This window comes from Haliotis cracherodii, unplaced genomic scaffold, assembly GCF_022045235.1.
Source record: "Haliotis cracherodii isolate W230 unplaced genomic scaffold, xgHalCrac1.p SCAF_1, whole genome shotgun sequence".
NCBI lineage: Eukaryota > Metazoa > Mollusca > Gastropoda > Lepetellida > Haliotidae > Haliotis > Haliotis cracherodii.
This window is the reverse complement of record NW_027266264.1, coordinates 75,159,686-75,184,773: the sequence shown is the minus strand read 5'-3', so window position 1 is coordinate 75,184,773 and position 25,088 is coordinate 75,159,686. Positions and strand designations below refer to the sequence as shown.

The 25,088-nt window shown below is 42.2% G+C and overlaps 2 protein-coding genes across 4 annotated transcripts in view; both read right to left on the bottom strand.

Annotated features, from left to right (window-relative positions):
• Positions 1-5,066: 5,066 nt before the first annotated feature.
• On the bottom strand, positions 5,067-10,050 carry LOC139468776 (MRN complex-interacting protein-like). Its single transcript, XM_071250913.1, has 4 exons — positions 9,513-10,050; positions 7,279-7,455; positions 6,811-6,950; positions 5,067-6,281 (listed from the first exon to the last, which is right to left on the bottom strand). Exons 1-4 carry the CDS (start codon positions 9,798-9,800, stop codon positions 5,441-5,443), a joined length of 1,446 nt encoding a protein of 481 aa, XP_071107014.1. The 5' UTR covers positions 9,801-10,050; the 3' UTR covers positions 5,067-5,440.
• A 113-nt stretch (positions 10,051-10,163) lies between these two features.
• The window catches only part of LOC139468754 (MFS-type transporter SLC18B1-like), a 33,449-nt gene continuing 18,524 nt past the window's right edge, over positions 10,164-25,088 (bottom strand). The window contains exons 8-15 of one of the 3 annotated variants that reach the window (XM_071250896.1): positions 21,190-21,280; positions 19,905-20,080; positions 17,871-17,969; positions 17,436-17,536; positions 13,870-13,965; positions 12,495-12,569; positions 11,740-11,833; positions 10,164-11,582 (exon numbers count right to left, since the gene is read on the bottom strand). In XM_071250896.1, coding sequence (XP_071106997.1) covers positions 11,409-11,582; positions 11,740-11,833; positions 12,495-12,569; positions 13,870-13,965; positions 17,436-17,536; positions 17,871-17,969; positions 19,905-20,080; positions 21,190-21,280 — 906 coding nt within the window. In that variant the 3' untranslated portion in view covers positions 10,164-11,408. The remainder of the gene's footprint in view (positions 11,583-11,739; positions 11,834-12,494; positions 12,570-13,869; positions 13,966-17,435; positions 17,537-17,870; positions 17,970-19,904; positions 20,081-21,189; positions 21,281-25,088) is intronic. The other 2 variants (XM_071250888.1, XM_071250904.1) reach the window with 2 other exon arrangements.

Sequence of the window (25,088 nt, the reverse complement as noted above, 5' to 3'; positions counted from 1 at the left end):
GTGGTTGCCATATCATGTGCATTTATGGTTTAGTTTTTATGCGGGTCGGCCATGTATGCTGCTGGACCAGAAGGATTCGTCTACTTTTGTGCTGGCATTTCTTTTATAACGTTAACACTTCACGCAAGTCTATTTGTAGTCATTCGATCATCTGGGTTGGGTTTTTAACTCATGAATATCGTCGTTCATTTACAATGCGACCAGCCCAAGTTAGAAGATATTTAGGTAATACATACGATGAGGTGAGGGAAGGTGAATTGGCTTCAACGTCGAGATTATTGCACTTATATATAGCAACGTGCATGCACAAGTGTGTGTGTGTGTGTGTGTGTGTGTGTGTGTGTGTGTGTGTGTGTGTGTGTGGCTGCTTGTACTAGTCTGGACTGATGCCGACTTATAGTGCTAGCCCACTGATGAACCATGTCGCAGTTTAACATGAGTACCCCAATCAGACACAGTCTGAGTCGGCCCTTAATTCCGTGCATCCGGCAGGGAAAGAAGTACCATCTTTTCATGTCTTTTGGAATGACGCGGCCGGGGACTGAACCCGCAATATCCCGGGTCCGGGACGTCGCATTATCAGTGGACCACGGAGGGGGTTATAAATAATTATAATAGGATGAAGGATCACATCTGTTACAGACATGGATAAATCAGCTGGGCTGTCTATATTCCCGTATTGATCTGCATCAGACTTGTGAAATAAAATGTTTGTGATAATTGAAGGTACATAAGCTCACCTTTATTACATGATCAAACACTTCATGAGAATTTCCAAATTGACCTGTTTTGTCTTCAAGCAGTCGATGTTTTCTGCAAGTTGAACTTCTGTGTTGGAGATCCATTGGGAAAGGTGATCGCTGTATTTGATGAAGTCCTGTTCCTTTTCTGTATTCGACTTGCTCTCAATACTCTTTGACTCTTCTGTTTCTCATGCAGCAAGATACGTATCAAAACACATGCAAATTATCTCAACGTTCCATGAGCCTTGTGATTTCGTTGCGCTTCTTTGTCACTGCTGTGGTAGCTGCTATCTGTTTATTCTTCAAATGTCTGAGTCTCTCAACTTTTCCTTTATCAAGTTGGAGTCCTAACCTTTCTAAGATTTCGACCTTCAATTTCACCTTCTTCTTCAAAGCTCACTTGTCTATTCTGCTCATGTGACAGATCAGTCTCATCATCAACTATTGAATAATTTTGACTAGTTGTCATGGTTACGTTGTACTTGAAAAGTCAAAGTTCAGTTTAGCTATTTATCAATTTCAGTTTTGGACAAGTCTAGTTTCAACGTTATCTTGCAGTATAATTTTTTCCAACCTCACCCACCAACGTATTCAACGTAAACAAATGTAAACAAAGATAGTCGTCTTATAACGAGACTGAAATTGCCTCATTATAACGCCTTAGAACGTAAACATAGTTTGAAGTTGTATTTTGAAGTCGTCCTTACCATTCAACGTCAGCTCTTCAATGCAACTCCTTCACCAACGATATGTCTGAATGAATATTGTTCTCATCAATGTTTGTATTGAACATTGTGATTAACGCTCAACATCATGTAATGAAGATCCCTGTGGGTGCGAGTGTCAGAAGTTTGTGTTTCTTGCATCAACACTTAGTTCCAAGCTGAAAGAATTATGTGTTTTCACAAACCGTGTCATGAGCCTGAGGTCAAGGTAACCCAATAATCTCAATCTGATCGCCTCTATTCGCACTATCATGGCAATACATGACGGGGACATAAAGAATGGGCTTCACCAAACCTCGGCATCACCAGGTTTCCCCTTCAAAATAATCCACATCAAATTCACATCTTCCACTCGTGCAAAACAATGTTTACCTTCCATTTCTGGCATTTGTGTATTTGTTTGTGTGTTCCCCTGTGGCTTGACATTGGATAGAGTGAGTGTGTATGGTTTTACGCCGCTTTTAGCAATATCACGGCGGGGGACACGTTATACCCACGTCGGGAATCGAACCCGGGTCTTCGGCGTGACGAGCGAACGCTTTAACCACTAGGCTACCCGACCACCTCGACATTGGATAGAGGCCAGGCCTTACATGAAGCGAATGGAGACCCCCAACGAAAGACTTTATAAGCCCAATCATGAGATCTCAGGTTCGCATATACATAAGTTTTTATCAATAATAAGTACTGGCCTTGACCATGAACGTAAGTCAGTGAGATAACAATATATAAATATTAATGAATTCTCATTCAAAACTCTTCAAAACACGGCGCACAATTTGGATGTTTGTTGTGAGCATGATACTCATACACGTGATTTTTTTAATGTGATTGTTTAGCTATCAGGTGCTCCTATAACACCTTTGTTTAACCGTAAATAATGCTCACGCAATGCCCCGGCTAACTGAAAACCAAAGTCTATGCGCCGTGGGTATGCTGCAAACAGGAGTTGTGCAAAATGAAGTTGCCATATATTTTAATGTTCATCGAAACACAGTATAATCTCTTTGGAGACGTTACCTACAGCAGGGCAAGACCTATGACTTGCCACAGATCGGTCGTCACCAAGACAACCATATTCGGTTGGTGCATCTATGTAATCGATACCAAACTGCCACATAAACAGCTCGCACAATTCCTGGGTTTGGCCTGTCAGTGGCAGAACCGTGCGCAACCGGCTGAGGGGGGACAACATTCGGCCCGACGTCCAGCGACACGCCCAGTTTTGATTCAAGGTCAACGTCAGGAACGCATAGTTTGGTGTAGACAGCATCTGAGGTCACGACAAGACTGGGACAGTATACTGTTCTCAAATGAGTCCAGGTTTCATCTGGACCGTTTGATGGACGTGCAGGAGTCTACTGACGTCTATGAGAAGGTTTCAGAGACGCTTGTGTTACTCAACGTCGTCAGTTTGGGAGTGGAAGTGTAATGGTATGGGGTGGCATCACAACCCATGGGGGAACTCATCATTGAAAATGGCATTTTGAATTGAGTACGCTACTGGGACATTGTTCGAAATTATGTTCTACCCGTTGTGCAACTGCAGGGACGTAACGTCACGTTGTAGCAGGAAATTGACATGTTGCAAGTGTTGTCATACTTTTTGAGGTTGCATAATATTGCTGTACTGCCGTGTCCAGTTGCTTCTCCCGACCTCTCCCAGCATAGAACATTGTCTGGGATGAGATGGTAGGACGCCTATGACAGGACCAGAACCAGTCGATAATGATAGCTCAGCTGGAACAATATTTTGCGAAATTTAGTGTCTCTTCAATGCACCGTCGCTACCTCGTCTGCATCAATGCAAATGATGGGCACACCAACCATTGACATTGTTGATTGAATTATTACACCATCACTCTTTTAGGGCGCGTCCCTCTGTCTCCTGTTACCAGGTATAGGTTTTGTCAATGAATGTGTTATGATGAAACATTGATCAGACGAATAACCTTTATATAATGTTGTTGTTTTCAATAACATAAGATTTACACCACTTAATTTGAGAAGTTTAGTTTTTCTCCATGTACACACGACGATGTAGCCAATTAAAAAGGAAGTCAATAAACCAATTACCAATCACTTTCTATAGCATCCAGCATCCAGTTTAATTGGCTTCATCATCGTGTTCTCTGTCCATCCTGTTTTTACTACGTTTTACATCTCTACTTTTAATGTACTAAATAGATTCATGTATGTGGCTCGGCATTTTGGGGCAAAAATCAAGGACTGGTCGGCTCGGAGTCAGTATGCTGTCTGAGTGGGGTGTTCATGTTAAACTGCGGCATGGTATCTCAGTGGGCCAGCCCTATAGATCGAACCCCGAACCTTCCGCTCTCTGAACCGCTTATGATCTGCCACTTGCCCTAAAAGGCGACTATGCTTGTCGTAAGAGGTGACTAACGGGATCGGGTGGTCAGGCTCGCTGACTTGTTTGATGCATGTAATCGTATCCCATTTGCGTGGATTGATGCTCATGATGTCAATCACTGCATTGTCTGCTCCAGACTCGAATATTTACAGACCGCCGTCATATAGCTGGAATATTGCTGAGTGCCGCGTTAAATAAACAAACAAACCAAAACTGATCAGCTACAGTCAGTTTTAGCATATTTGTCAATCAGATTGCATATTGAAGGCAGCGCATTTAAAATCTGCATTGTATATATAGAGAATCTCACCCAAGTGTCTTTTGATGTCAGATACATCAACGGGAGTCATCAAAAGATTAAAACTCTGAGTGTAGATATATTTAATATAAAAAAACACATGGGTGAGATTCTATTAATTTATAATCCAACATCATTCGTTTCAACTTTCAACTTTTCAAGTTTGTAAACAGCTAAAAACAGTAAAAAGTGTTGTGTAATATGTACAGCTAATTAGCTTCAGCAGCAGAGATTAGTGATGTCATTTGATTGTGACGTCATGACAACCAATGATGTCACAAGTCGGCAAAGCATTGTGATGCATTTTCATTGCAGTGATATCTCCTAGGAGATAACATGTGATTTCAACCATGTTTTCTGTGGATGTCTGTGGGTCCTGATGACTGTCTGGCAGTAGATTTTATTTCAAACACTGCTTTCACTGTGTGCAAACCTAGCCTGAATAACAAGTGCTTGTGATCAAATAGTGGCCCTGATAGTGACTCATCAAAATCTGCTTTACTTATTGATCTACTTCATGTGCAAGTTTAAGACAAGATACTTGAATACTTCCCAAACAAGCAAAAAGACGAAAACTCATACATGTTATTTTAATATTTACTGAATATCAAAAACTTGAGTTGCTTATATTTTTAAGCCTAATAAAACATTCCAACAGAGTACCACTTAACAAAACAGAAGTAAAACTAGTAGGGAATGTCATTGTATGACATTGTATCACATTGTAAATATTCAAGTCTGGGCCAGGCAAATGAATGACTGAAAAACAAACAAAGCCATGAGGGCACAATGACACACATTCTGCTAGATAACCACCTGCACCTCATTCCACCCTGGAATCCAGGTGGTGGTGTTAACAAAACAATGTTTGCATATAGCACTGACAGTATGAGACACAGACATGAGAACAGCATAACTTGGTTTTGGAGGAACATTGCCAATTTAAGGGGTTTAGGGGGCAAGCCCATCGACAAAAAGTTTTAATACAACCATTAAAATAAGCGCATTTTACATCATTTTGAGAAGAAAAATACTGGAATTCCTGGAATATGGAGAAAAATCTCATGTCTGAGTTTAGGACCATGGCAAGTATTATCATCCAAAACTGAGCCCCAAAGTTTTTCCACTTTTATCAACTAGTGTTTATATATTTGATATCAAAAGACACCCAGGTGAGATTCTCTCTATATAAAACAACTGCTTTATAAATTAGGTACACTTGTACCTCAAATGATTATTCACATATTTAGAGTCAGTACATTTTTATAAACCTTACAGAATCATAATTATATTCTTTTGATTTTCAAAAGTCTATCTCTAAATCAGCATCGTCCACATCTCCTACCGAAAACATAGAAGTTTGCAGGTGAGGTCGGTTTTCTTTTCCTTCAACATGTTCAAGCCCGCATCTGTCCATGCCAGTATTTGCCCTGTGTTGTTCTAGCGATCCTGAATTGTTGTCACACGTTTTAGAGGAACGTTTTCGTCCATCCAAATGACTGTGTCCTTGTGACAACTCCCTCTGGACAGACTGACCAACCACTTCATCAATATAACCATGGTAACAGGTCGTAATGGCACCACTCACATTAACATTCCTTCTGAAAGATGAATTAAAAGGCTCTGTAACATGAGAGCCCTCTTGTGACATGGATGGTTCAGAAGGAGCACTGTCCACAAACACTGACCACTTACTGGACGCTGTCTGACCACCGATCTGCAAACCTGAACTGTCATGTTCAGGATTACATTCTGTCTGTCCGAACCTCATTGTACTTTCCGAGCAATCAGAATCATCACTTTCCTCATTGTCAATAAAGGTTGACCATTTGCTACTGGCAGCTACATCTTGATTAGATGTTTTTTGCTTCTTTACGACAGAAGTCATCACTTTCTTAACCGAATCAGAAGACAACACACCATTGTTCTTGCTGCTGTTCTGGAGTCTCTGGTCGGGCAGTTGTAAATGACAGTCATCGGTGGACTGGTATTTGTCACACAGATCCTCTGCCTTGCTATTTCCACGATCTCTTATGTTCATGTATAAGTCAGGGTTATCCCAGCTGGAGACACTCTGACTGGTGTAGGAAGAGAATGGATTATCTCCCTTTAAACTGTGCTGACTGAAGGTTCCCTGTGATTTTCTGAAATAATAAGACAAAATGTAAGTGATAGTTGGAACAATGTAAGTATATGTTCACACATTATTATCATCAATAATCACTCAGGAGTTAAAATCCACTTTTGATGAGACCATCAGGGATAGAAGTCTGTCAATTTCTCCTAGCCTCTTTGAACAATAGGCACATAGTATTGGGCAGTTAGCATACAAGCTCTAGTAAGGTGGGGGGGCATCGGTGGCCCAGTCATCAAAGGTGCCGCAATTCACTGTTCAGAGTTGAGTTCCGTGGGCACGCCAGAAACCGAAGATTGTGGGTTCGAATCCCGGTTTCGCCCCCATTATGTTCTAGGTTTATCAGCACCATACCCGTGCTCGTGGGTTTCACCAAAGTGGTAAACGTCTAAGACCTGCATCACTTGGGGCTTTCCTCCCACATTAAGCTGACATGCCGTGATATAACCGGAATACTGTAAATAGCGGCATCAAACACAACTCGCTCACTCACTCTAGTAAGGTGAGCTAAATGTTTTTGATGGATGGTGTTAACTTACTTCCTTTTTTTACTTTGCTTTATCGACTCTTTGAACATCTTTTTGTCTGTGGTCCAGCGATGATCATTGTCCCCATCATCATCACCCCCCTCCTCAGTCTGTGTCGTATCATCCATGAACTGACCCCAGCGTGACATCAGCTGCACAGGGAGGATAGAGGAAACAATCTTATCAATGAATTTCCTCCTGCAACTTGAGGTGTTTGCATATACTTGCGAAAACAGAAACAGCCCTGTCGTCACCATATATGCAAATCTTAACGTCTTACACAAAGTACATCCAATGTACAAAAATTACTTCCAGAGCTTGACCTTAATTTGGACAATTTGAATTAAATAATACATCATCATAAATGACCTATCATAGTCACAAATTCTTAGAACTTGAATGAATGATTAACTTTCATTTGATCACCTAAACTTTTGGGATGAATGATTCTAGAGTACACACAAAATACAAACCACTAACCTGGCTGTCTTGCCTGTACTGCAGGTCAGAGTGACCTAGGTCAGGGTGACCCAGCTCAGGCCCTGTGTGAGCAGGCTGTAGCATGGCCGACTGCTGGGTGTGGTCCATCTCCCCTCTCAAGGTGTTCAGTTTCTGTACATGAACTCTGCAGTCGGCACCACTGCCTTCACCGTAAACCTGCAGCACAGAAGACCCCTTGTGTTCTCAGTAAACAGCTGTTTAACTGTTTAAGCATGAAATTGTGCTGTTTTAATAGGTCCTCATGTAATTTAAAATCGACTGAACACAGTTGCTGTTGATTGCTTCATTCATGATACTGACTTAAAAATAGATGGTGCTTTCTACAAATGTCAAATGCAAGGATAGTCCTGGTAATTTTTATCTATGAAAGAAAATCCCCCTGGCCCAAATGAAATGAGATTTTTTAGGTGTGTGATTTTGCAAATTTTCAGAGACATTTTGTTTTCATACAGTGGAATCTGTATTTGATATTCGGTATTTATGACTCAAATTATGTTGCAATTAATGTTACTAAACTATTTAAAAATATTAGCATTTTATCAACAACAAAATGCATTAGTATATTTATTTCTGGTCACTGTCTACTTTAGGAGAAATTACATCAGTATTTCTGTATTTCTGTTCATTGTCAACTTTAGGAGGAATTATTTGCGAGAACAGTTATAGATCATTTAGAAGGCATGTTTACCACCATCAGCTGTTCATTTCATTGGCATGCAGGGGACAAACAATTTCTAGGTCTTCAACAATTGTCATTGTGCTCCAGTGGTATGTATTGTTGCTTTTGATCATGTTGATAGCAGTCACTGATTTGTCTTGTCATCGCTCGATTATGGCTGTTGTGATACGACTGGAATATTGCTGACTGCTGCGTTGTAATTTAATATATTCAAAGTGATGACATGAAATAGCGACTGTTGTAAATTGTGTTACAGTTTGTTGGGAAAAAATATATCATTTACATTCTAGTGCTTTCATCAATTTCGCTGTCTTATTTCCATCTGTAGTGTGGACCGTATCAAATGAAATCTTATCAGTATGGACTTTTCAATTAATTAGAAATGACAGTTCATTATACAATAACTATTGCTTCAGGTTCACCCTTTTGTTTAACTAGCAACAAATAAGTCATTTATTTTCTGCAGAAGGCGACATGTTTGTCATGTGCTAATTTGTGTTTGTGTTTGTAAGTAAAAAGGAGAGTGTCAATGCAGATAAAACTATCAAAGATGTATGCGATTTTCAATCGTGTCGAATGAATGTTGAAGAGATATACATGTACAGTATATGACAAGTATTCGAGCATATCGCGGAATTGCGTACTAAGTCAATCGATGCAAATGACCTTAAAATATAACAGATTGATTTCTCAATAAATTTTAAGTTACTTATGGATTAAATACCTACCACAATAAAGTTGGAAATCATTATCAATGACAACTTAATTACTTGGTATTGTTAGCGAAGTGATGTCTGTGACAGTGGTAGAAACTTACATTTTTAGTCCACTAGGCCTAGTCCTTATACATCATGTACATAATAGTATATAGCAAACCCCTTAAAAAAGGCAAATTTCTACTAGTCCTTATGATATCTATATACATGTTTGGATGTCTGAAGAATTGGGCAGTTTTGCAAGGACTACAGGACTAGTGCCAATTTAATTTCTGATGCTGCATCATGTAAACACGAGCAGATTTAGGAGAAACGGCTGTATGTTTCAGGCCCACGACATGTATCAAATTTCATTCCACTTTCAACAAATATGGCTGAATGATGGCTTTAAACAGGTTTTTCAAAACTGGAAATCAGATTATAACGTCTAGATCAAAGCATGTGAAGCTTCTGTTCATGGGTCCTTCCAAAAACGTTTATGGCACACGATGCCATGCGATAGCTCACTTAACTTTCAGTCAGGTGAGCTAAAAAATATAGGAAATTCAGATATTCAGATATTGATGAGGCACGAAAGTAAGTTGCTTCTGGATAAACTGTCTCCTCTTTGCTAAATCAGAATTGTTATTAGGGCCTACAATATTAACCTTTTGCTATGTTGTTTCATCTGAAACTAACAGAAATTTGAAGCGTTTCAAATAAAAAATGAAATAAACATTGTTTCGGGAATACATTTAAAATCTATCACAGCAAGTTTTATGTTAGGGTTCAAAACTAGGTCGTTTGGTGGAATATGACTTGTTTGTGACAGAATATACTTTTTTGATGGACTGTTTCTCTCCGCACATCTTGCAGACCCACTTGTTGACCTTCTTCCTCTGTTGCACCTGGAAGGTGTGGCAACTGTAGCACTGGACCACTTGAAACACCTGACCTGGCATCGTCACACGTGCTAATCCAGTATAAACAGAGACGCTGTGCAAACCACAAGGCCAAGCTAACGTTCTCGTCTTGGAAAGATTGACATCAATCGTATCTGGCGCTTTCGGTGAAGGGGACGTAACTCTAATGTCACTGAGTTTCCTCAATTCTACCTCCATTGTCATGACATTACAGGGTCGGGGCCCTAATTCAATGCATTATTTTGTAACCATGTATGTCTTTCATTTTTCTTTCTTTGAAATAATTATTATTTGTCGGAATTTAATTACATCTCTAATTAAAATCTCCAAGTCAAAACTTCAAAAACATGCGGAGGTTGCCCACCCCTGCTCTAATAAATTGTCCAAAGAAGCGTTAAACCAAATTCGCTCGCACACTCAATGCACACAATCCATGCGGAAGCGCCATAAAATGTAACTTATCTTTTTGAGTAGGCATTCACCCACCAAACACACAACCGAGGCGCGAGGAAGTAAAAGCAGACGACACTATGCTGTGCAGGGGCGGGATATTTACATAAATATTTTAATGGAGCACCCATCCTCGATACTTTTAAAACACGACATACGACAAACATTGTTACGATTTTATTTCAAAATAATCACAGACTTTGGGTGTTCATAAAAGAAAGATCGAGTATATTCAGGTCGATTTCTATTGTACACAACTTAATGACAGCCCGAGTTGTAGTGTTGGGCCCGCACAGGTTTACCAAAGATATATTACAGGTAAACAACAAGTACTTTACAGAACGTGAGTGAGTTGGGTTTAACGCCGCTTTTAACATTATTCTAGTTATATCAAGGCGTGTCAGCTTAATGTGGAAGGAAAGCCCCAAGTGATGCAGGTCTCAGACGATTACCACTGCGATGAAACCAACGAGCACGGGTATGGTGCTTACAAACCTAGAAACATAATCGGTTGAGAACCGGGATTCGAACCCACAATCATAGGTTTCTGGCGTGCCCAATGAACACCTCTGCACAGCGAATCGCGGCGCCTTAGACGACTGGGTCACCCGTGCCCCTACAATGGGTAACGGTAAACCACAGGTATACTACAGGTATACTACAGCCCGCATACTACAGCTATACTACAGCTTTACTACAGGTAAGTACTCTGTCGTATACTGCAACTATCAGTAAAGATGTTTATTGGACCAATGCTTGGTACTAAAAAATGTTCCCTAAACATGATAATCACATCGTTTCAATCTGCTGCTTGGAATCAGCCTCAGACACAATGAATATGTATTATGTACACATGATTTCTAAAGCTGTGGTGATATATGTGGTAGAAATGTACCATCAATGTGAATGAGTCAGTGAGTTGGGTTTAACGCCGCTTTTAACATTATTCTAGTTATGTCACTGTGTGTCAGCTTAATGTGGGAGGAAAGCCCGAAGTGATCCAGGTCTCAGACGTTTACCACTTCGGTGAAACCCACGAGCACGGGTATGGTGCCGACAAACCTATAAACATAATCGGTTGCGGACCGGGATTCGAATCCACAATCATAGGTTTCTGGCGTGCCCAATGGACACCTCTGCACAGCGAATCGCGGCGCCTTAGACGACTGGGCCACCCGTGCCCCTCTCAACCAATGCGAAAGACGATGTCTCGCCGTCCATCCATCCATCATTGTCCAAATGTCGCTGCAACACAATAATTCACTCGTGACAATCATTGTTGGAAGGATGTCTGTAGAGATCCGTCCTGTCATCTGCTTGATTTATCAAGCACGCATTAGGTTTCACGCACAGGCAGTCACGTTATGCCATTTGAAGAGGAGGTACCAGTGTCTTTATATACACCTCTGTGAAAGTCAAATAGTCGTCATCATTATACTGAAGTAATTTCGTTCTAGATTGTTCATCGTCTGTAAGACTTTTCCTAGGTTTTCGGCACTTTTTGTCACACACTGCCGAAATTATCAGCAAAATACTCTGAAACAGACACAACAGGGAATTAGAACAATTAGAACGTACAGATGATAAGGACTGTAAACAGGCGTCACCAAAACAACAGGGGAGTAATATTATTCCAACCATGCATGTTTTAAAATGAATTAGGGTTACTATCAACTTGTCTTCAAATACTCACAACTAGAATACACGCCAATCCTGTATACGTTAGGGTCCAAGCGAAACCACCATCGTCCGCCATCCAACCACCAAAGATGGGACCTATAAAATCTCTGAAATTTAGAAAATGTTTGTTACAATAACAATTAAAAATACGTATAACAGTCAAGTGCGACATTTGCAACCGCTGATCATAAGGGACATCTTGGTGTGTTGACTGATACTCCATAGAACACACGCTACGTTGTATATTCTCTCGTGTATGAGAGGCTTTTTTCAGGTTTCTGAAAGTCCTTCACATCGAAAACAGAACAGGACACGCGGTCACCTTTCAAATTAATTCAAATTAAGTTAAAATTTAAGTTAATTTTATTTTGATAATTTTAAATACATATATTAGCACAAAATAAAATTAACTTAAATTTTAACTTAATCTAAATTAGATTGAAAGGTGACCGCGTGTCCTGTTCTGCTATATATAAATATATACCTCCTCTGTATTAACTTTCTACAAAAATGACGCATTGTTTCGTTTGGCAACTTACAGTACCTAATAGCATGTAAGTAATACCCGTGAACACAGTTGTAAACCGTTTCATATTACGGTATGTAGCACCACCTTGGTCATTGTGTATCGATAACTGAAAAAATACATCCGTAGGGATATAATGCAGTTCCTCTTGGCATATTGTTGAGGATTAATTCTTTTAATCACCCGAATTTCTAAAACCGTATTCCTTGAACATGATCGTGTTAGAAACACACACGACCTACCCCACTGCATACATAGAGCACCAGATCCCTGCTACGGCGCCGTTAGTTTCCATGTTGTCTTCTAGTCCACTGTCCCTGCAATGTAGACAGTAGGACTATGTGGCGTGTTGGATACACAAGTAGACGTTTCTCTGGATTGTCTTGTCGGAAACAGGTGAGGCCAAAACAGCCGAACATTGAATGATCACAGTTTATTTTTAATCAGAGTTATAAAGGTGTAACGCCCTCATCACTGTGGGTGATCCTCCCACAAGCTGACAGGCCGTGATATAACTGGAATACTGTTCAAAGCTGTTTGGTTGGTGGTTTGTTGTTTAACGCCGCACTCAGCAATATTCCAACTATATGACGGCGGTCTGTAAATAATCGAGTCTGGACCAGACAATCCAGTGATTGATATCATGGGCATCGATCCACGCAATTGGGATCGATGACATGCATCAACCAAGTCAGCGAGCCTGACCACCCGATCCCGTTAGTCGTCTCTTACGACAAGCATAGTCGCCCTTTACGGCAAGAATGGGTTGCTGAAGACCTATTCTACCCCGGATGTTCACGGGTCTGTTCAAAGCCGACTCAAACCAAACTCACCCACCCACTTTCGTCTAAATAATAAATTCGGTTTTCACGTCAATCTGTTTGTATTTTGGCTGAGGTTATCATGTGTTTGTAAAAAACGAAGGTTTCTTAAGAATGACGAATGTCACTTATTATTACACTGTCCCCTTTATAATGGCATAAGATATGCCCTTTTATCCAAACGCCAACAACAATATGCAGGTTTTAATACTTTTAATAATCTTCATAAATAAGCGTTAATTTTGTCTTGATCAGAATCGATGCATTACTGTCAAAACCTCTAATCTTTCACTCGAAAAGAGAAAACTGCTAGGTTGTTTCATTATCTATTTTTTTTAAGTTGGATTATAAATACAATTGGTAACCCATTGTTGCATAAATATTCCATGTATTTTTTCATGGAAACCCTTAACATGTGGTTCATTATTGTTTCAATTACACGTATTTTATTATGTATTTATATATGAGGTGAAACGTTGATAAAATAATATGTCAGTCAGCTACGATCACTGCTTGTGTAGACTTAAGTGTAACAACACACGCCACCCAACCCCTGACCCATCCCCAACACACACACCCACTTAAATCTCAGGTGTCACATGCTTATAAAACAAAAGCCCAGAAAGTGACTAGTGGACTCAAGGCCATGCTCACTGATGCATGCGCCGAGTCGTGTGACAAAAGGTTACCAGTAAACTACATCTACCTACTGTGAGAGAGCTGTATTTTGTCGGGGGATACGCGTATTCATATACAAAATCTACTCATAACACATCTGGAGTGAAGCATGACTCACGTGGCGACGTCCAGAACGATCTGGTAGGATGGAATAACAGCCATGCTGATTGCAAATCCAAGTGTTATCAGTGACAAAATCGTCAACCAGATCTCTCTGTCGGTAAAACATAATTAAAATGGATAACGAAATTGTAAATACAAAACCCTTTTCATATTCATAAGAAATCAGTACTATTCCGACCGTATCGTGAACACGTGTTTATGAATTATCAACTATCAACTAGTGATGACACTAGCTCTACAAGTGACCCCATTACATTCACAAGAATGGAGTGAATCAAGCTTACTGACCGATGTTTTAATGTATATCTGGTGAGATATAGTTACTAAAAGTGTCACAAGTTAAACACATGTAGCTAAAACATTTCATAGCACAATAAGAGATACAGAGAATCTCATCCGAGTGTCTTCTGATATCAAATATATCAACACGAGTTGATAAAGTGGGATTTTTTCCACTTTTATCAACGAGTGTTGATATATTTTATATCAAAAGACACGAGGGTGAGATTTTATTTATCATCCAACATCATTCTTCCAACTTTTTCAGTTTGTAGACAGTAATAAGCAGTGTCTTAGGTGTCAAAAAGTACTGCTAACAGCTTCAGTAGCCGAGCCATTAGTGATGTCATTTGATTGTAACGACATGGTAACCAATGACGTCACAATGGTCTGCAAAGCATTGTGATTCAATTTCATTGCAGCGATATCTACAGTGTAGATATATAGAATACTAAACGAGCTACCGTGTAATAACAATTTTATGAAACGAGTGAATAGTTCTGGTATCTGACGAGCGAAAGCGAGTCAGATACCACAGCTATTCACGAGTTTCATAAAATTGGTTTTACACGGGAGCGAGTTTAGTATTTTATTTATTACTTGCTATTTATAACGTTTTTAGAATTATACTGTTGAGTGTAAATAGGCTAACACCTATACGATCCACGGCATAATCCAACTGAGTTTAACACAGTAATACTTCAAATACGTCAAAACTTGAAACGTATGACTTCAATACCATCCAACGGTCCACCTTTAGAATTCAGGCGTCCGTTCCACAAAATTATCGTAGCGTTAAGGTTATCGCAACTCATATACTTTAACTTAGACCGACTGTCGTTGCGCTACCGTACGATCGCCTTGTGGAACGGGGCCTTGCACCTCAAAGTTTACAATGACGTCACAATACCGATGACGTAATTTGTGGAATTGTGTTGCAAGATCCTACGGCGAAACAATGCCATGTGACGTCAACCTAGCAACAAGGTTGCTGGGGTCATCGGGTGTACATAAGCTCCTCTCAGTGATCTATCATCTCCACACGCAATGTCGTTGAATAGGCCAAGGGATGTTGAGAGCTTTCAATATTTGTTCGTGAAACGTGTTCCGAGAGTACATAAGCACGCGTTTTGGTATTACACAATGTGTAATACAGCTGTATGTTTATTAAACGGGTGATCTCTTCACGGGCAAGTAATAAATCGCTTGCTCTCACCCACGCGATATCTCCTGTGAAAACCAGTTTGGGATGATAAAAAAGTTGAACATCTAGCCACATCTTGGCTTACGAGACACTACTTATTTAGTGCAGTAACTACATTATGTACGATAAAATACTATTCACAATGATATATTCGTTATTAAGTGATGTAGAACAATAAACAATGCAAGTATCACATGAATAATTGTCATCTAAAAAACATGTTTCTTATGGTAGAAGCAATATATTTGATGCGCTTAGGATTATTTTCAGATAACAATTTAATAAATAGATCTTTAGGTTCTGAAGAATTGTAACACGATAAATTAATGTTGTGACTTAGGTCCTTATAGAATTACACTCTGAAAGGAAATGAACTTTTGTTTCCATTTTGTTACAAAAATAACAGGTTATGTGCTCTAATGGCGCTATGTGTATGTACTGGCTTGTTGCTAGATGTTTTACCCTGCCGTGTCAAGGACAGCCCAGTGGTGCATGGCGATGCATCGTGCTTATATCCACTGCCTTAGTCGTGATTGTGACTGGCAATTCTCAGCCTATATTCGCCAAGGTTATACTTGGTCTGACGGCACCACGCCCATTGTTATTGTTTTTTCTCAGAATAGTTACATCTAGGCTCCTGCGTCACTTCAGGCGTTCTTCATATATGAAGCTGACACGCCATGATGAAAGTGAATGTAACTTTCTCTCTTTCTCGCACTCCCTCCTACCCACTCACCCAATCACCCGCTCACTTTCTCACTCACTCACCTCCACCCACCCACTCACACACCCCTACCCACTCACTCACTCACCCAATCACCCGCTCCCACACTCACCCAATCACCCGCTCCCACACTCACCCCTACCCACTCACTCACTCACCCACTCACTAACTCACCCACTCACTCACCCAATCACCCGCTCCCACACTCACTCACTCACTCACTCACCCCTACCCACTCACTCACTCACTCACCCCTGCCCACTCAGTCACTCACCCACTCACTCGACCAATCACCCGCTCCCACACTCACCCCTACCCACTCACTCACTCACCCCTACCCCCTCACTCACTCACTCACCCCTGCCCACTCACTCACTCACCCACTCACTCGACCAATCACCCGCTCCCACACTCACCCCTACCCACTCACTCACTCACCCCTACCCACTCACTCACTCACTCACCCCTGCCCACTCAGTCACTCACCAACTCACTCGACCAATCACCCGCTCCCACACTCACCCCTACCCACTCACTCACTCACCCCTACCCCCTCACTCACTCACTCACCCCTGCCCACTCACTCACTCACCAACTCACTCGACCAATCACCCGCTCCCACACTCACCCCTACCCACTCACTCACTCACCCCTACCCCCTCACTCACTCACTCATCCCTACCCACTCACTCACTCACTCACCCGCTCCCACACTCACTCACTCACTCACTCACCCCTACCCACTCACTCACTCACTCACCCCTGCCCACTCAGTCACTCACCCACTCACTCGACCAATCACCCGCTCCCACACTCACCCCTACCCACTCACTCACTCACCCCTACCCCCTCACTCACTCACTCACCCCTGCCCACTCACTCACTCACCCACTCACTCGACCAATCACCCGCTCCCACACTCACCCCTACCCACTCACTCACTCACCCCTACCCACTCACTCACTCACTCACCCCTGCCCACTCAGTCACTCACCAACTCACTCGACCAATCACCCGCTCCCACACTCACCCCTACCCACTCACTCACTCACCCCTACCCCCTCACTCACTCACTCACCCCTGCCCACTCATTCACTCACCAACTCACTCGACCAATCACCCGCTCCCACACTCACCCCTACCCACTCACTCACTCACCCCTACCCCCTCACTCACTCACTCATCCCTACCCACTCACTCACTCACTCACCCACTCACTCGACCAATCACCCGCTCCCACACTCACCCCTACCCACTCACTCACTCACTCACCCCTACCCACTCACTCACTCACCCCTACCCACTCACTCACTCACTCACCCCTACCCACTCACTCATTCACTCACCCACTCACCTGTAGTCGGGATCGAAGCCAAGAAGAGGAGAGCCGCCGAGCAGTAAGTGAGATATTGCACACACCAGGAAGCCCGGGACCATCAGGATACGGTTGTCTGGCTGCAAGTATCATTACTAGGATATTTCCCCAAAATAGTCATTTGATTAATGCCTATTAAAACTTACTCCGTTTTACTCCGATCACACGGAAGCGATAAACGTATATTACTCAACTTCAGGTAATTAATCCCCTGTCCGATCATCGCAAAATGTTGATGTGCATGCTTTAAGTACCCCCTCAGCATGTAGCGACATACACAGCACATCGCTAATTTCTCATTAATGTTCTGTTGGAACGAAACAGACAATCTTGCGCGTTTGGCATTATATATAGCCATGACGACAGGTACTCATTGACTTCTGAAATTTTCCTCATGGAGGGACTAGAACTAACCAGGCTGTCTGCAACCCAGCTGCTGATGGGGGAGCCCAGGGCGTAGGATGCGGAGAGGATGAGGAAGATTACCCCGCTCATTTCTGGAGTCAAGTCGAACTGAAACATAATAACGACATTGTGTCCACATTAATAACTTACATCACGCCATTAACGCCTTATTGTCTGTTTCTGATCCACGCACATGTAGATATCATCGTATTCACCTACACTGGAGTATACATGAAGTGGGGCGATGGGATGGCCTGGTGGTTAAAGTGTTTGCTCGTCACGCCGAAGGCCCGAGTTCGCTCCTCACATGGGCACAATGTGTTGTGCCTATTTCTGGTGTCCCCCGCCGTGATATTGTTGTAATGTTGCAAGAAAAGCGGCGTAAAACTACTCACTCACTCACTCACTCACTCACTCACCCACCCACCCACCCACCCACCCACCCACCCACTCACTCACTCACTCACTCACCCACCAACCCACTCACTCACTCACTCACTCACTCACTCACTTGGGTAATAACATAACTTAGTCATGACCACAGATATATGTGTAGATAATGACATCAATGAATAGAAATGATTAAGGTAATTCCTACCCACTAATACGGAATGATAAGAAGGATAAGATTGAAAGGACGAATCTAATACGGAAATACGATGAGGGTGGAATTAGAATGTTAAAAATTAGGACTTTTATTGACTCCTTAAAGATATCTGCTCTTAAACGACACCTTTCCAAAAAGACAACCAAAAAATAACCTTTGCGGATTCCCTTCAAAAAAAATTCCAACTACTGTTAGGAAATGAATCCAGGTTGACAATCCTGTATGGAAAGACGCTCTGGATGCTTGGTCAAAATGCATAGGGGGGCACGGGTGGCCCAGTCATCGATTCGCTGTGTAGAGTTGCGTCCCTTTGGCGAGCCAGAAAGCTATGAATGTGGGTTCGAATCCCGGTTCGCCCCGATTATGTTTCTAGGTTTGTCAGTACCATACTCGTTCTCGTGGGTTTCACTAAAGTGGTAAACGTCTGAGACCTGCATCACTTCGGGCTTTCCTCCCACATTAAGCTGACACGCCGTGATATAACTGTAATACTGTTAAAAGCGGCGTTAAACACAACTAACTCAAAATGCATGAGTTATATCCTAAACGATGAAAACATTACGCAACCACTGTGGCTGAATCATCAATTCAAATTATCTGATTTCATAATCAATCACTGGTATCAGAAGGAAATATATTACGTTACAGATATATGTAACTCACAAGGCCCTATACCTTTTACCGAACTTAAAAATATGTATGATATAAAGGGTACTATACTAGATTACAATCGATTGACCATAAATAAAATACCCAATTTATGGAGAGATACTATTCACAGAACTATTTTTATCAACACTTTACCACTAAACATTTAATCCTTTTATGACTTAATTAAATCAGGTAAAGCTTCTGGATTGTTATATGATAATCTTGTTACTTCAGTAAATCCGCCAACAGTATGCAAGAAATGGGAAACGGAGCTAAATAATTACATAGATTGGAACGTTGTACATGCTGCATATACATAAATTATATATATAATGTGAACATACTAGCTGCACCAACGTAACTAAAAAAACCTTACCACCAGGTGAGGTGAAACGGGGTTTAACGTCGCGTCCAAGATTATTGCACTTATATAGCGACGTGCATGCACGTGTGTGTGGCTGCTTGTACTAGTCCGGACTGATGCCTATTTATAGTGCTAGCCCACTGAGATACCATCCCGCAGTTTAACATGAATACCCCACTCAGACACAGTATACTGACTCCGAGCCGACCAGTCCTTGTTTTAGCCCCTTAATGCCGAGCGCCAGACAGGGTAACAACAAGTACCATCTCTTAACGTCTTTTGGTGTGACGCGACCGGGAATCGAACCCCGGACCTTCCGCTCTCCGGGCGGACGCTCTACCACTAGACCACCAAGGCGGTCTACCCTTACCACTAATATGGTAGTACCTCGAATTCGATCATTTGTACAATACCAACTTACGTCAGTGAGTCTTGGTTCCAGTATGGGGTCCAGTACTGCCCACACCCCTGCCCCTAGCACCACTGACAGGAGAGTGACCAGCGCCGTTGGGTCCCTGAGTATGGTTCGGGTGGCCGAGATTCCTTTAGGCTTAGAAACTGCCCTGTCGGCATTGGTCGACATGTAACGCCGCTCATCTACAAAGTATATATACACGTGAGTCCATCATACACAGGATGTAGAGAATATTGATAATTGGAAAATGGAGGAGAGTGTGTCCTGTAATCTGATCGGATGAATAATGTTGTTAAATGCTATTTGACTCTGAGATGCCCTAGTTTCATTGCGTATGAATATGTTTTTGTGGGGTTTTTAACATTTGAAACCTCCAACTACAGCCGTTTCAAATTAAATTAAATATGCTAAAAATTCATAACATATATTGTTTTAAACACACAATGTCTTTTAGAAAGTGGTCAAATGTAACAAATGTTACATTTAGGATAACACTTTCTTAGTAAAGTACAGATTCTCATACTTTTTGGGTTGAGTCCCGTCCGGGATTTGAACCCACACTGCCAGAGTGAGGCACCTAATCGTCAGTGTGGGTTCAAATCTCGGACGGGAATCAACCCAAAAGGTACGAGAATCTGTACTTTACTAAGAAAGTGTTATCCCAAATGTAACATTTGTTACATTTGACCACTTTCTAAATGGCATTGTGTGTTCATAGCCGTGCCAATTTACACTTGTCAGAGGGGTACACGAAGTACGTGATCTAGACTACCAGTTGTCGGGCTCTCCTTTTTGTAGAAGCCTCGGTGGCTGAGTGGGTAGATCGTTGACTTAGTGTGTTGGCGATTAGGTGCCTCACTCCCGGGCGGGACTCAACCCAAAACCAAAAAGTACGAGAATCTGTACTTTACTCAGAAAGTGATATCCCAAATATAACATTTGTTACATATATCATTTTTTCTCCTACAAGTAAGTGGGGTAGCCTAGTGGTGAAACCATTCGCTCGTCACGCCGAAGACAAGTTCGATTCCCCACATAGGTACAATGTGTGAAGATCATTTCTGATGTCTCCCCGCAGTGATAAATTTCGGAATATTGATAAGAATGACCTAAAACGAAATTAATTCACTCTCCTTAGAGTAATGTAATAGATAAATGTATCAATAGTGTTATGGTGATCGCTGCCCGAGAGTTCACGCACCAAAGCAATGTTGTCCTCATAATGACACTACTAGTGTATCTCAAATCCTGTTTGTACCCAGAAAGTGGAGCATATCAGTAAACATCGTACCCCGCACAGATGGAAGGAGGAAATAGTTGAACGGAAGACTTAAGACGATCAGACACCCGACCACCACGAACGGCAGGTGAAACCCACCCAGCTGCAACACACAGAGAACATGATGGTTAGTGCTAATTCTATATTCAGTGGATTTGGTAGGTTGGTTTGTTGTTTAACGCCGCACTCAGCAATATTCCAGCTATATGACGGCGGTCTGTAAATAATCGAGTCTGGACCAGACAATCCAGTGATTGACATCATGAGCATCGATCCACGCAATTGGGATCGATGACATGTATCAACCAAGTCAGCGAGCCTGACCACCCGATCCCGTTAGTCGCCTTTTACGACAAGCATAGTCACCTTTTACGGCAAGCATGGGTTGCTGAAGACCTATTCTACCCCGGAATCTTCACGGGTCTATATATTCAGTGGAAGTGTAGACAGTAGGAATGTTTGCCAAGACATTGTGTGCACTATCGTTCGTCCCAGGGTTTTGATATTGCTTTTATTAATTATTTAAAGAATAAATGGATATTATGTTCTCTAATGTATAATCAATCCATTAAACTGTCCATCATCCATCTGATCCAACCTCCAACTTATAGCCCACTTTTAAATAGCGAGACTATTGTCAACCAACAATCAAAACAGGAAGACTGAAGAAGGTTTAACCATTTGTGAAACGTTGTGCGAGCGTTTAATGAATCAAAATATTTTGCAGAACCGTAATAGATATGGCCCGCCTCTCCCCGGGCGGTTAGCTTTGATCAGCTGATGCAACCGCCACCCTGCCCTGCGTAAACTGGCATCATACCGACATGATCTGTCGTGACACAATTTGTACCAAGAAATGACATCGGTTATACGATAAACAAAACAGCAAATTGGAGGCATTAAGCACTAGACAACTTGCTTTCTTTGATAATTTGAACCCAGTTGTCCAGTCTCCACCTTTCGGCCATGGGAGCCGTGTCAATTTTCACTTGTCAGAGGGGTACTCAAAGTACGTGATCTAGACTACCAAATGTCGGACTTTCATTTTTGTGGAAGCCTCGGTGGCTGAGTGGGTTAGATAGCTGACTTTGTGTGCTGGCGGTAAGGTGCCTCACTCTGGCAAGTGTGGGTTCGAATCCCGGACGATACTCAACCCCAAAAAGTACGAGAATCTGTACTTTACTAAGAAAATGTTATCCCAATTATAACATTTGTCACCACCTGTTAGCCCACATTATAATACGTATAACAGTATTCCTTATTGATAACCTCAATAACACACATACTTGGAACTAGAAACTTTAGACTAACGCTTAGTCTCTGAAAGCGTATTATTTTGATAGAAACAAATTATTTCATTTCCATTAAAAAGGAGCCCAAGTGACATTCAGGCCTGTGGAATATCTAGACTTGCTTCAATTAAGGCTATAATATTATAGTAAGGGCTGTGCGGAAGGGAAAACAAGTTCAGGGACTGTCAGACAGACTCTAGAAACTTTTCCACTGTGTTGCTGTAGTCGATTTTAATACGTTTATCGCCCGGCCACCGCTGTGAAAAGCTGCTGCTGTAATATCTGGACCAGACAATCCAGTGATTGACATCATGAGCATCGATCAACGCAATTGGGATACGATGACATGCACCAATCAAGTCAGCGAGCCTGACAACCCGATCTCGTTAGACGAATCGTACGACAAGCATAGACGCCTTTGACGGCAAGCATGGGTTGCTGAAGACCTATTCTACCCCGGATCGTGACGGGACTAATATTGAGGTAATTGAGAAGACGCAACATCGACATTTTAATTTGGTTGCACTCTTAGTTTGGGTGCCCTCGCACAGTCAGTAATGTATCACTGATAACCCTTAGTCCTAGTGATAACAACCCGATAACGCCCCCACGTGACCCGACACATGACGTAGTACCGTCGGATATGTGTACAAGATTGTACTGAAGTGGATAATACATCCTTGAACAGTAGAATGTGACATAGACGACCATTGTCATCCAGGCAGGTCAACACAGTATCGACTGATAAGATGAAACAGTACGTTGCCTATTGACCTTAGCCATGCGTGTTCCCTGCATGGACGGACGCGCGTGATGAAATGGAAAATACGATACCGTTTCAAAACAGTGGCTAAAAATAGTCACCATTTAAAAGGATGAAATGTCGACATGAGGTAAGGGTGCTATAACACTGCGTGTCAACGTGTCAACAACCTCAAGTTGAATTTAGAATCACGTATCAGATCTAATAGAACGTGTCAGAACTCAAGCGGGATCTAATATTTACGTGTCAGATCTCTGGAAGGATCTAATAGAGCGTGTCAGACCTCCAGGCCGGGGGATCTAATATGTACGTGTCAGATCTCAGGAAGGATCTAATAGAACGTGTCAGACCTCCAGGCCGGGGGATCTAATATGTACGTGTCAGATATCAGGAAGGATCTAATAGAACGTGTCAGACCTCCAGGCCGGGGGATCTAACATGTACGCGTCAAATCTCAGGAAGGATCTAATAGAACGTGTCAGACCTCCAGGTCGGAGGATCTAATATGTACGTGTCAAATCTCAGGAAGGTTCTAATAGAACGTGTCAGACGCCAGGCCTGGGGATCTAATATGTACGTGTCAAATCTCAGGAAGGATCTAATAGAACGTGTCAGACCTCCAGGTCGGGGGATCTAAAATGTACGTGTCAGATCTCAGGAAGGATCTAATAGAACGTGTCAGACCTCCAGGCCGGGGTATCTAATATGTCCGTGTAAGATCTCAGGAAGGTTCTAATAGAACGTATCAGACCTCCAGACCGGGGGATCTAATATGTACGTGTTAGATCTCAGGAAGGATCTAATAGAACGTGTCAGACCTCCAGGCCGGGGGATCTAATATGTACGTGTCAAATCTCAGGAAGGATCTAATAGAACGTATCAGACCTCCAGGCCGGGGAATCTAATATGTACGTGTCAAATCTCAGGAAGGATCTAATAGAACGTGTCAGACCTCCAGGCCGGGGAATCTAATATGTACGTGTAAGATCTCAGGAAGGATCTAATAGAACGTGTACATACGTGTAATAGGCCGGGGGATCTAACATGTACGTGTCAAATCTCAGGAAGGATCTAATAGAACGTGTCAGACCTCCATGCCGGGGGATCTAATATGTACGTGTCAGATCTCAGGAAGGTTCTTATAGAACGTGTCAGACCTCCAGACCGGGGGATCTAAAATGTACGTGTAAGATCTCAGGAAGGTTCTAATAGAACGTGTCAGACCTCCAGGCCGGGGGATCTAATATGTACGTGTAAGATCTCAGGAAGGTTCTAATAGAACGTATCAGACCTCCAGACCGGGGGATCTAACATGTACGTGTCAGATCTCAGGAAGGTTCTAATAGAACGTGTCAGACCTCCAGGCCGGGGTATCTAATATGTCCGTGTAAGATCTCAGGAAGGTTCTAATAGAACGTATCAGACCTCCAGACCGGGGGATCTAATATGTACGTGTTAGATCTCTGGAAGGATCTAATAGAACGTGTCAGACCTCCAGGCCGGGGGATCTAATATGTACGTGTTAGATCTCAGGAAGGATCTAATAGAACGTGTCAGACCTCCAGGCCGGGGAATCTAATATGTACGTGTCAAATCTCAGGAAGGATCTAATAGAACGTGTCAGACCTCCAGGCCGGGGAATCTAATATGTACGTGTAAGATCTCAGGAAGGATCTAATAGAACGAGTACATACGTGTAATAGGCCGGGGGATCTAACATGTACGTGTCAAATCTCAGGAAGGATCTAATAGAACGTGTCAGACCTCCATGCCGGGGGATCTAACATGTACGTGTCAAATCTCAGGAAGGTTCTAATAGAACGTGTCAGACCTCCAGGCCGGGGGATCTAATATGT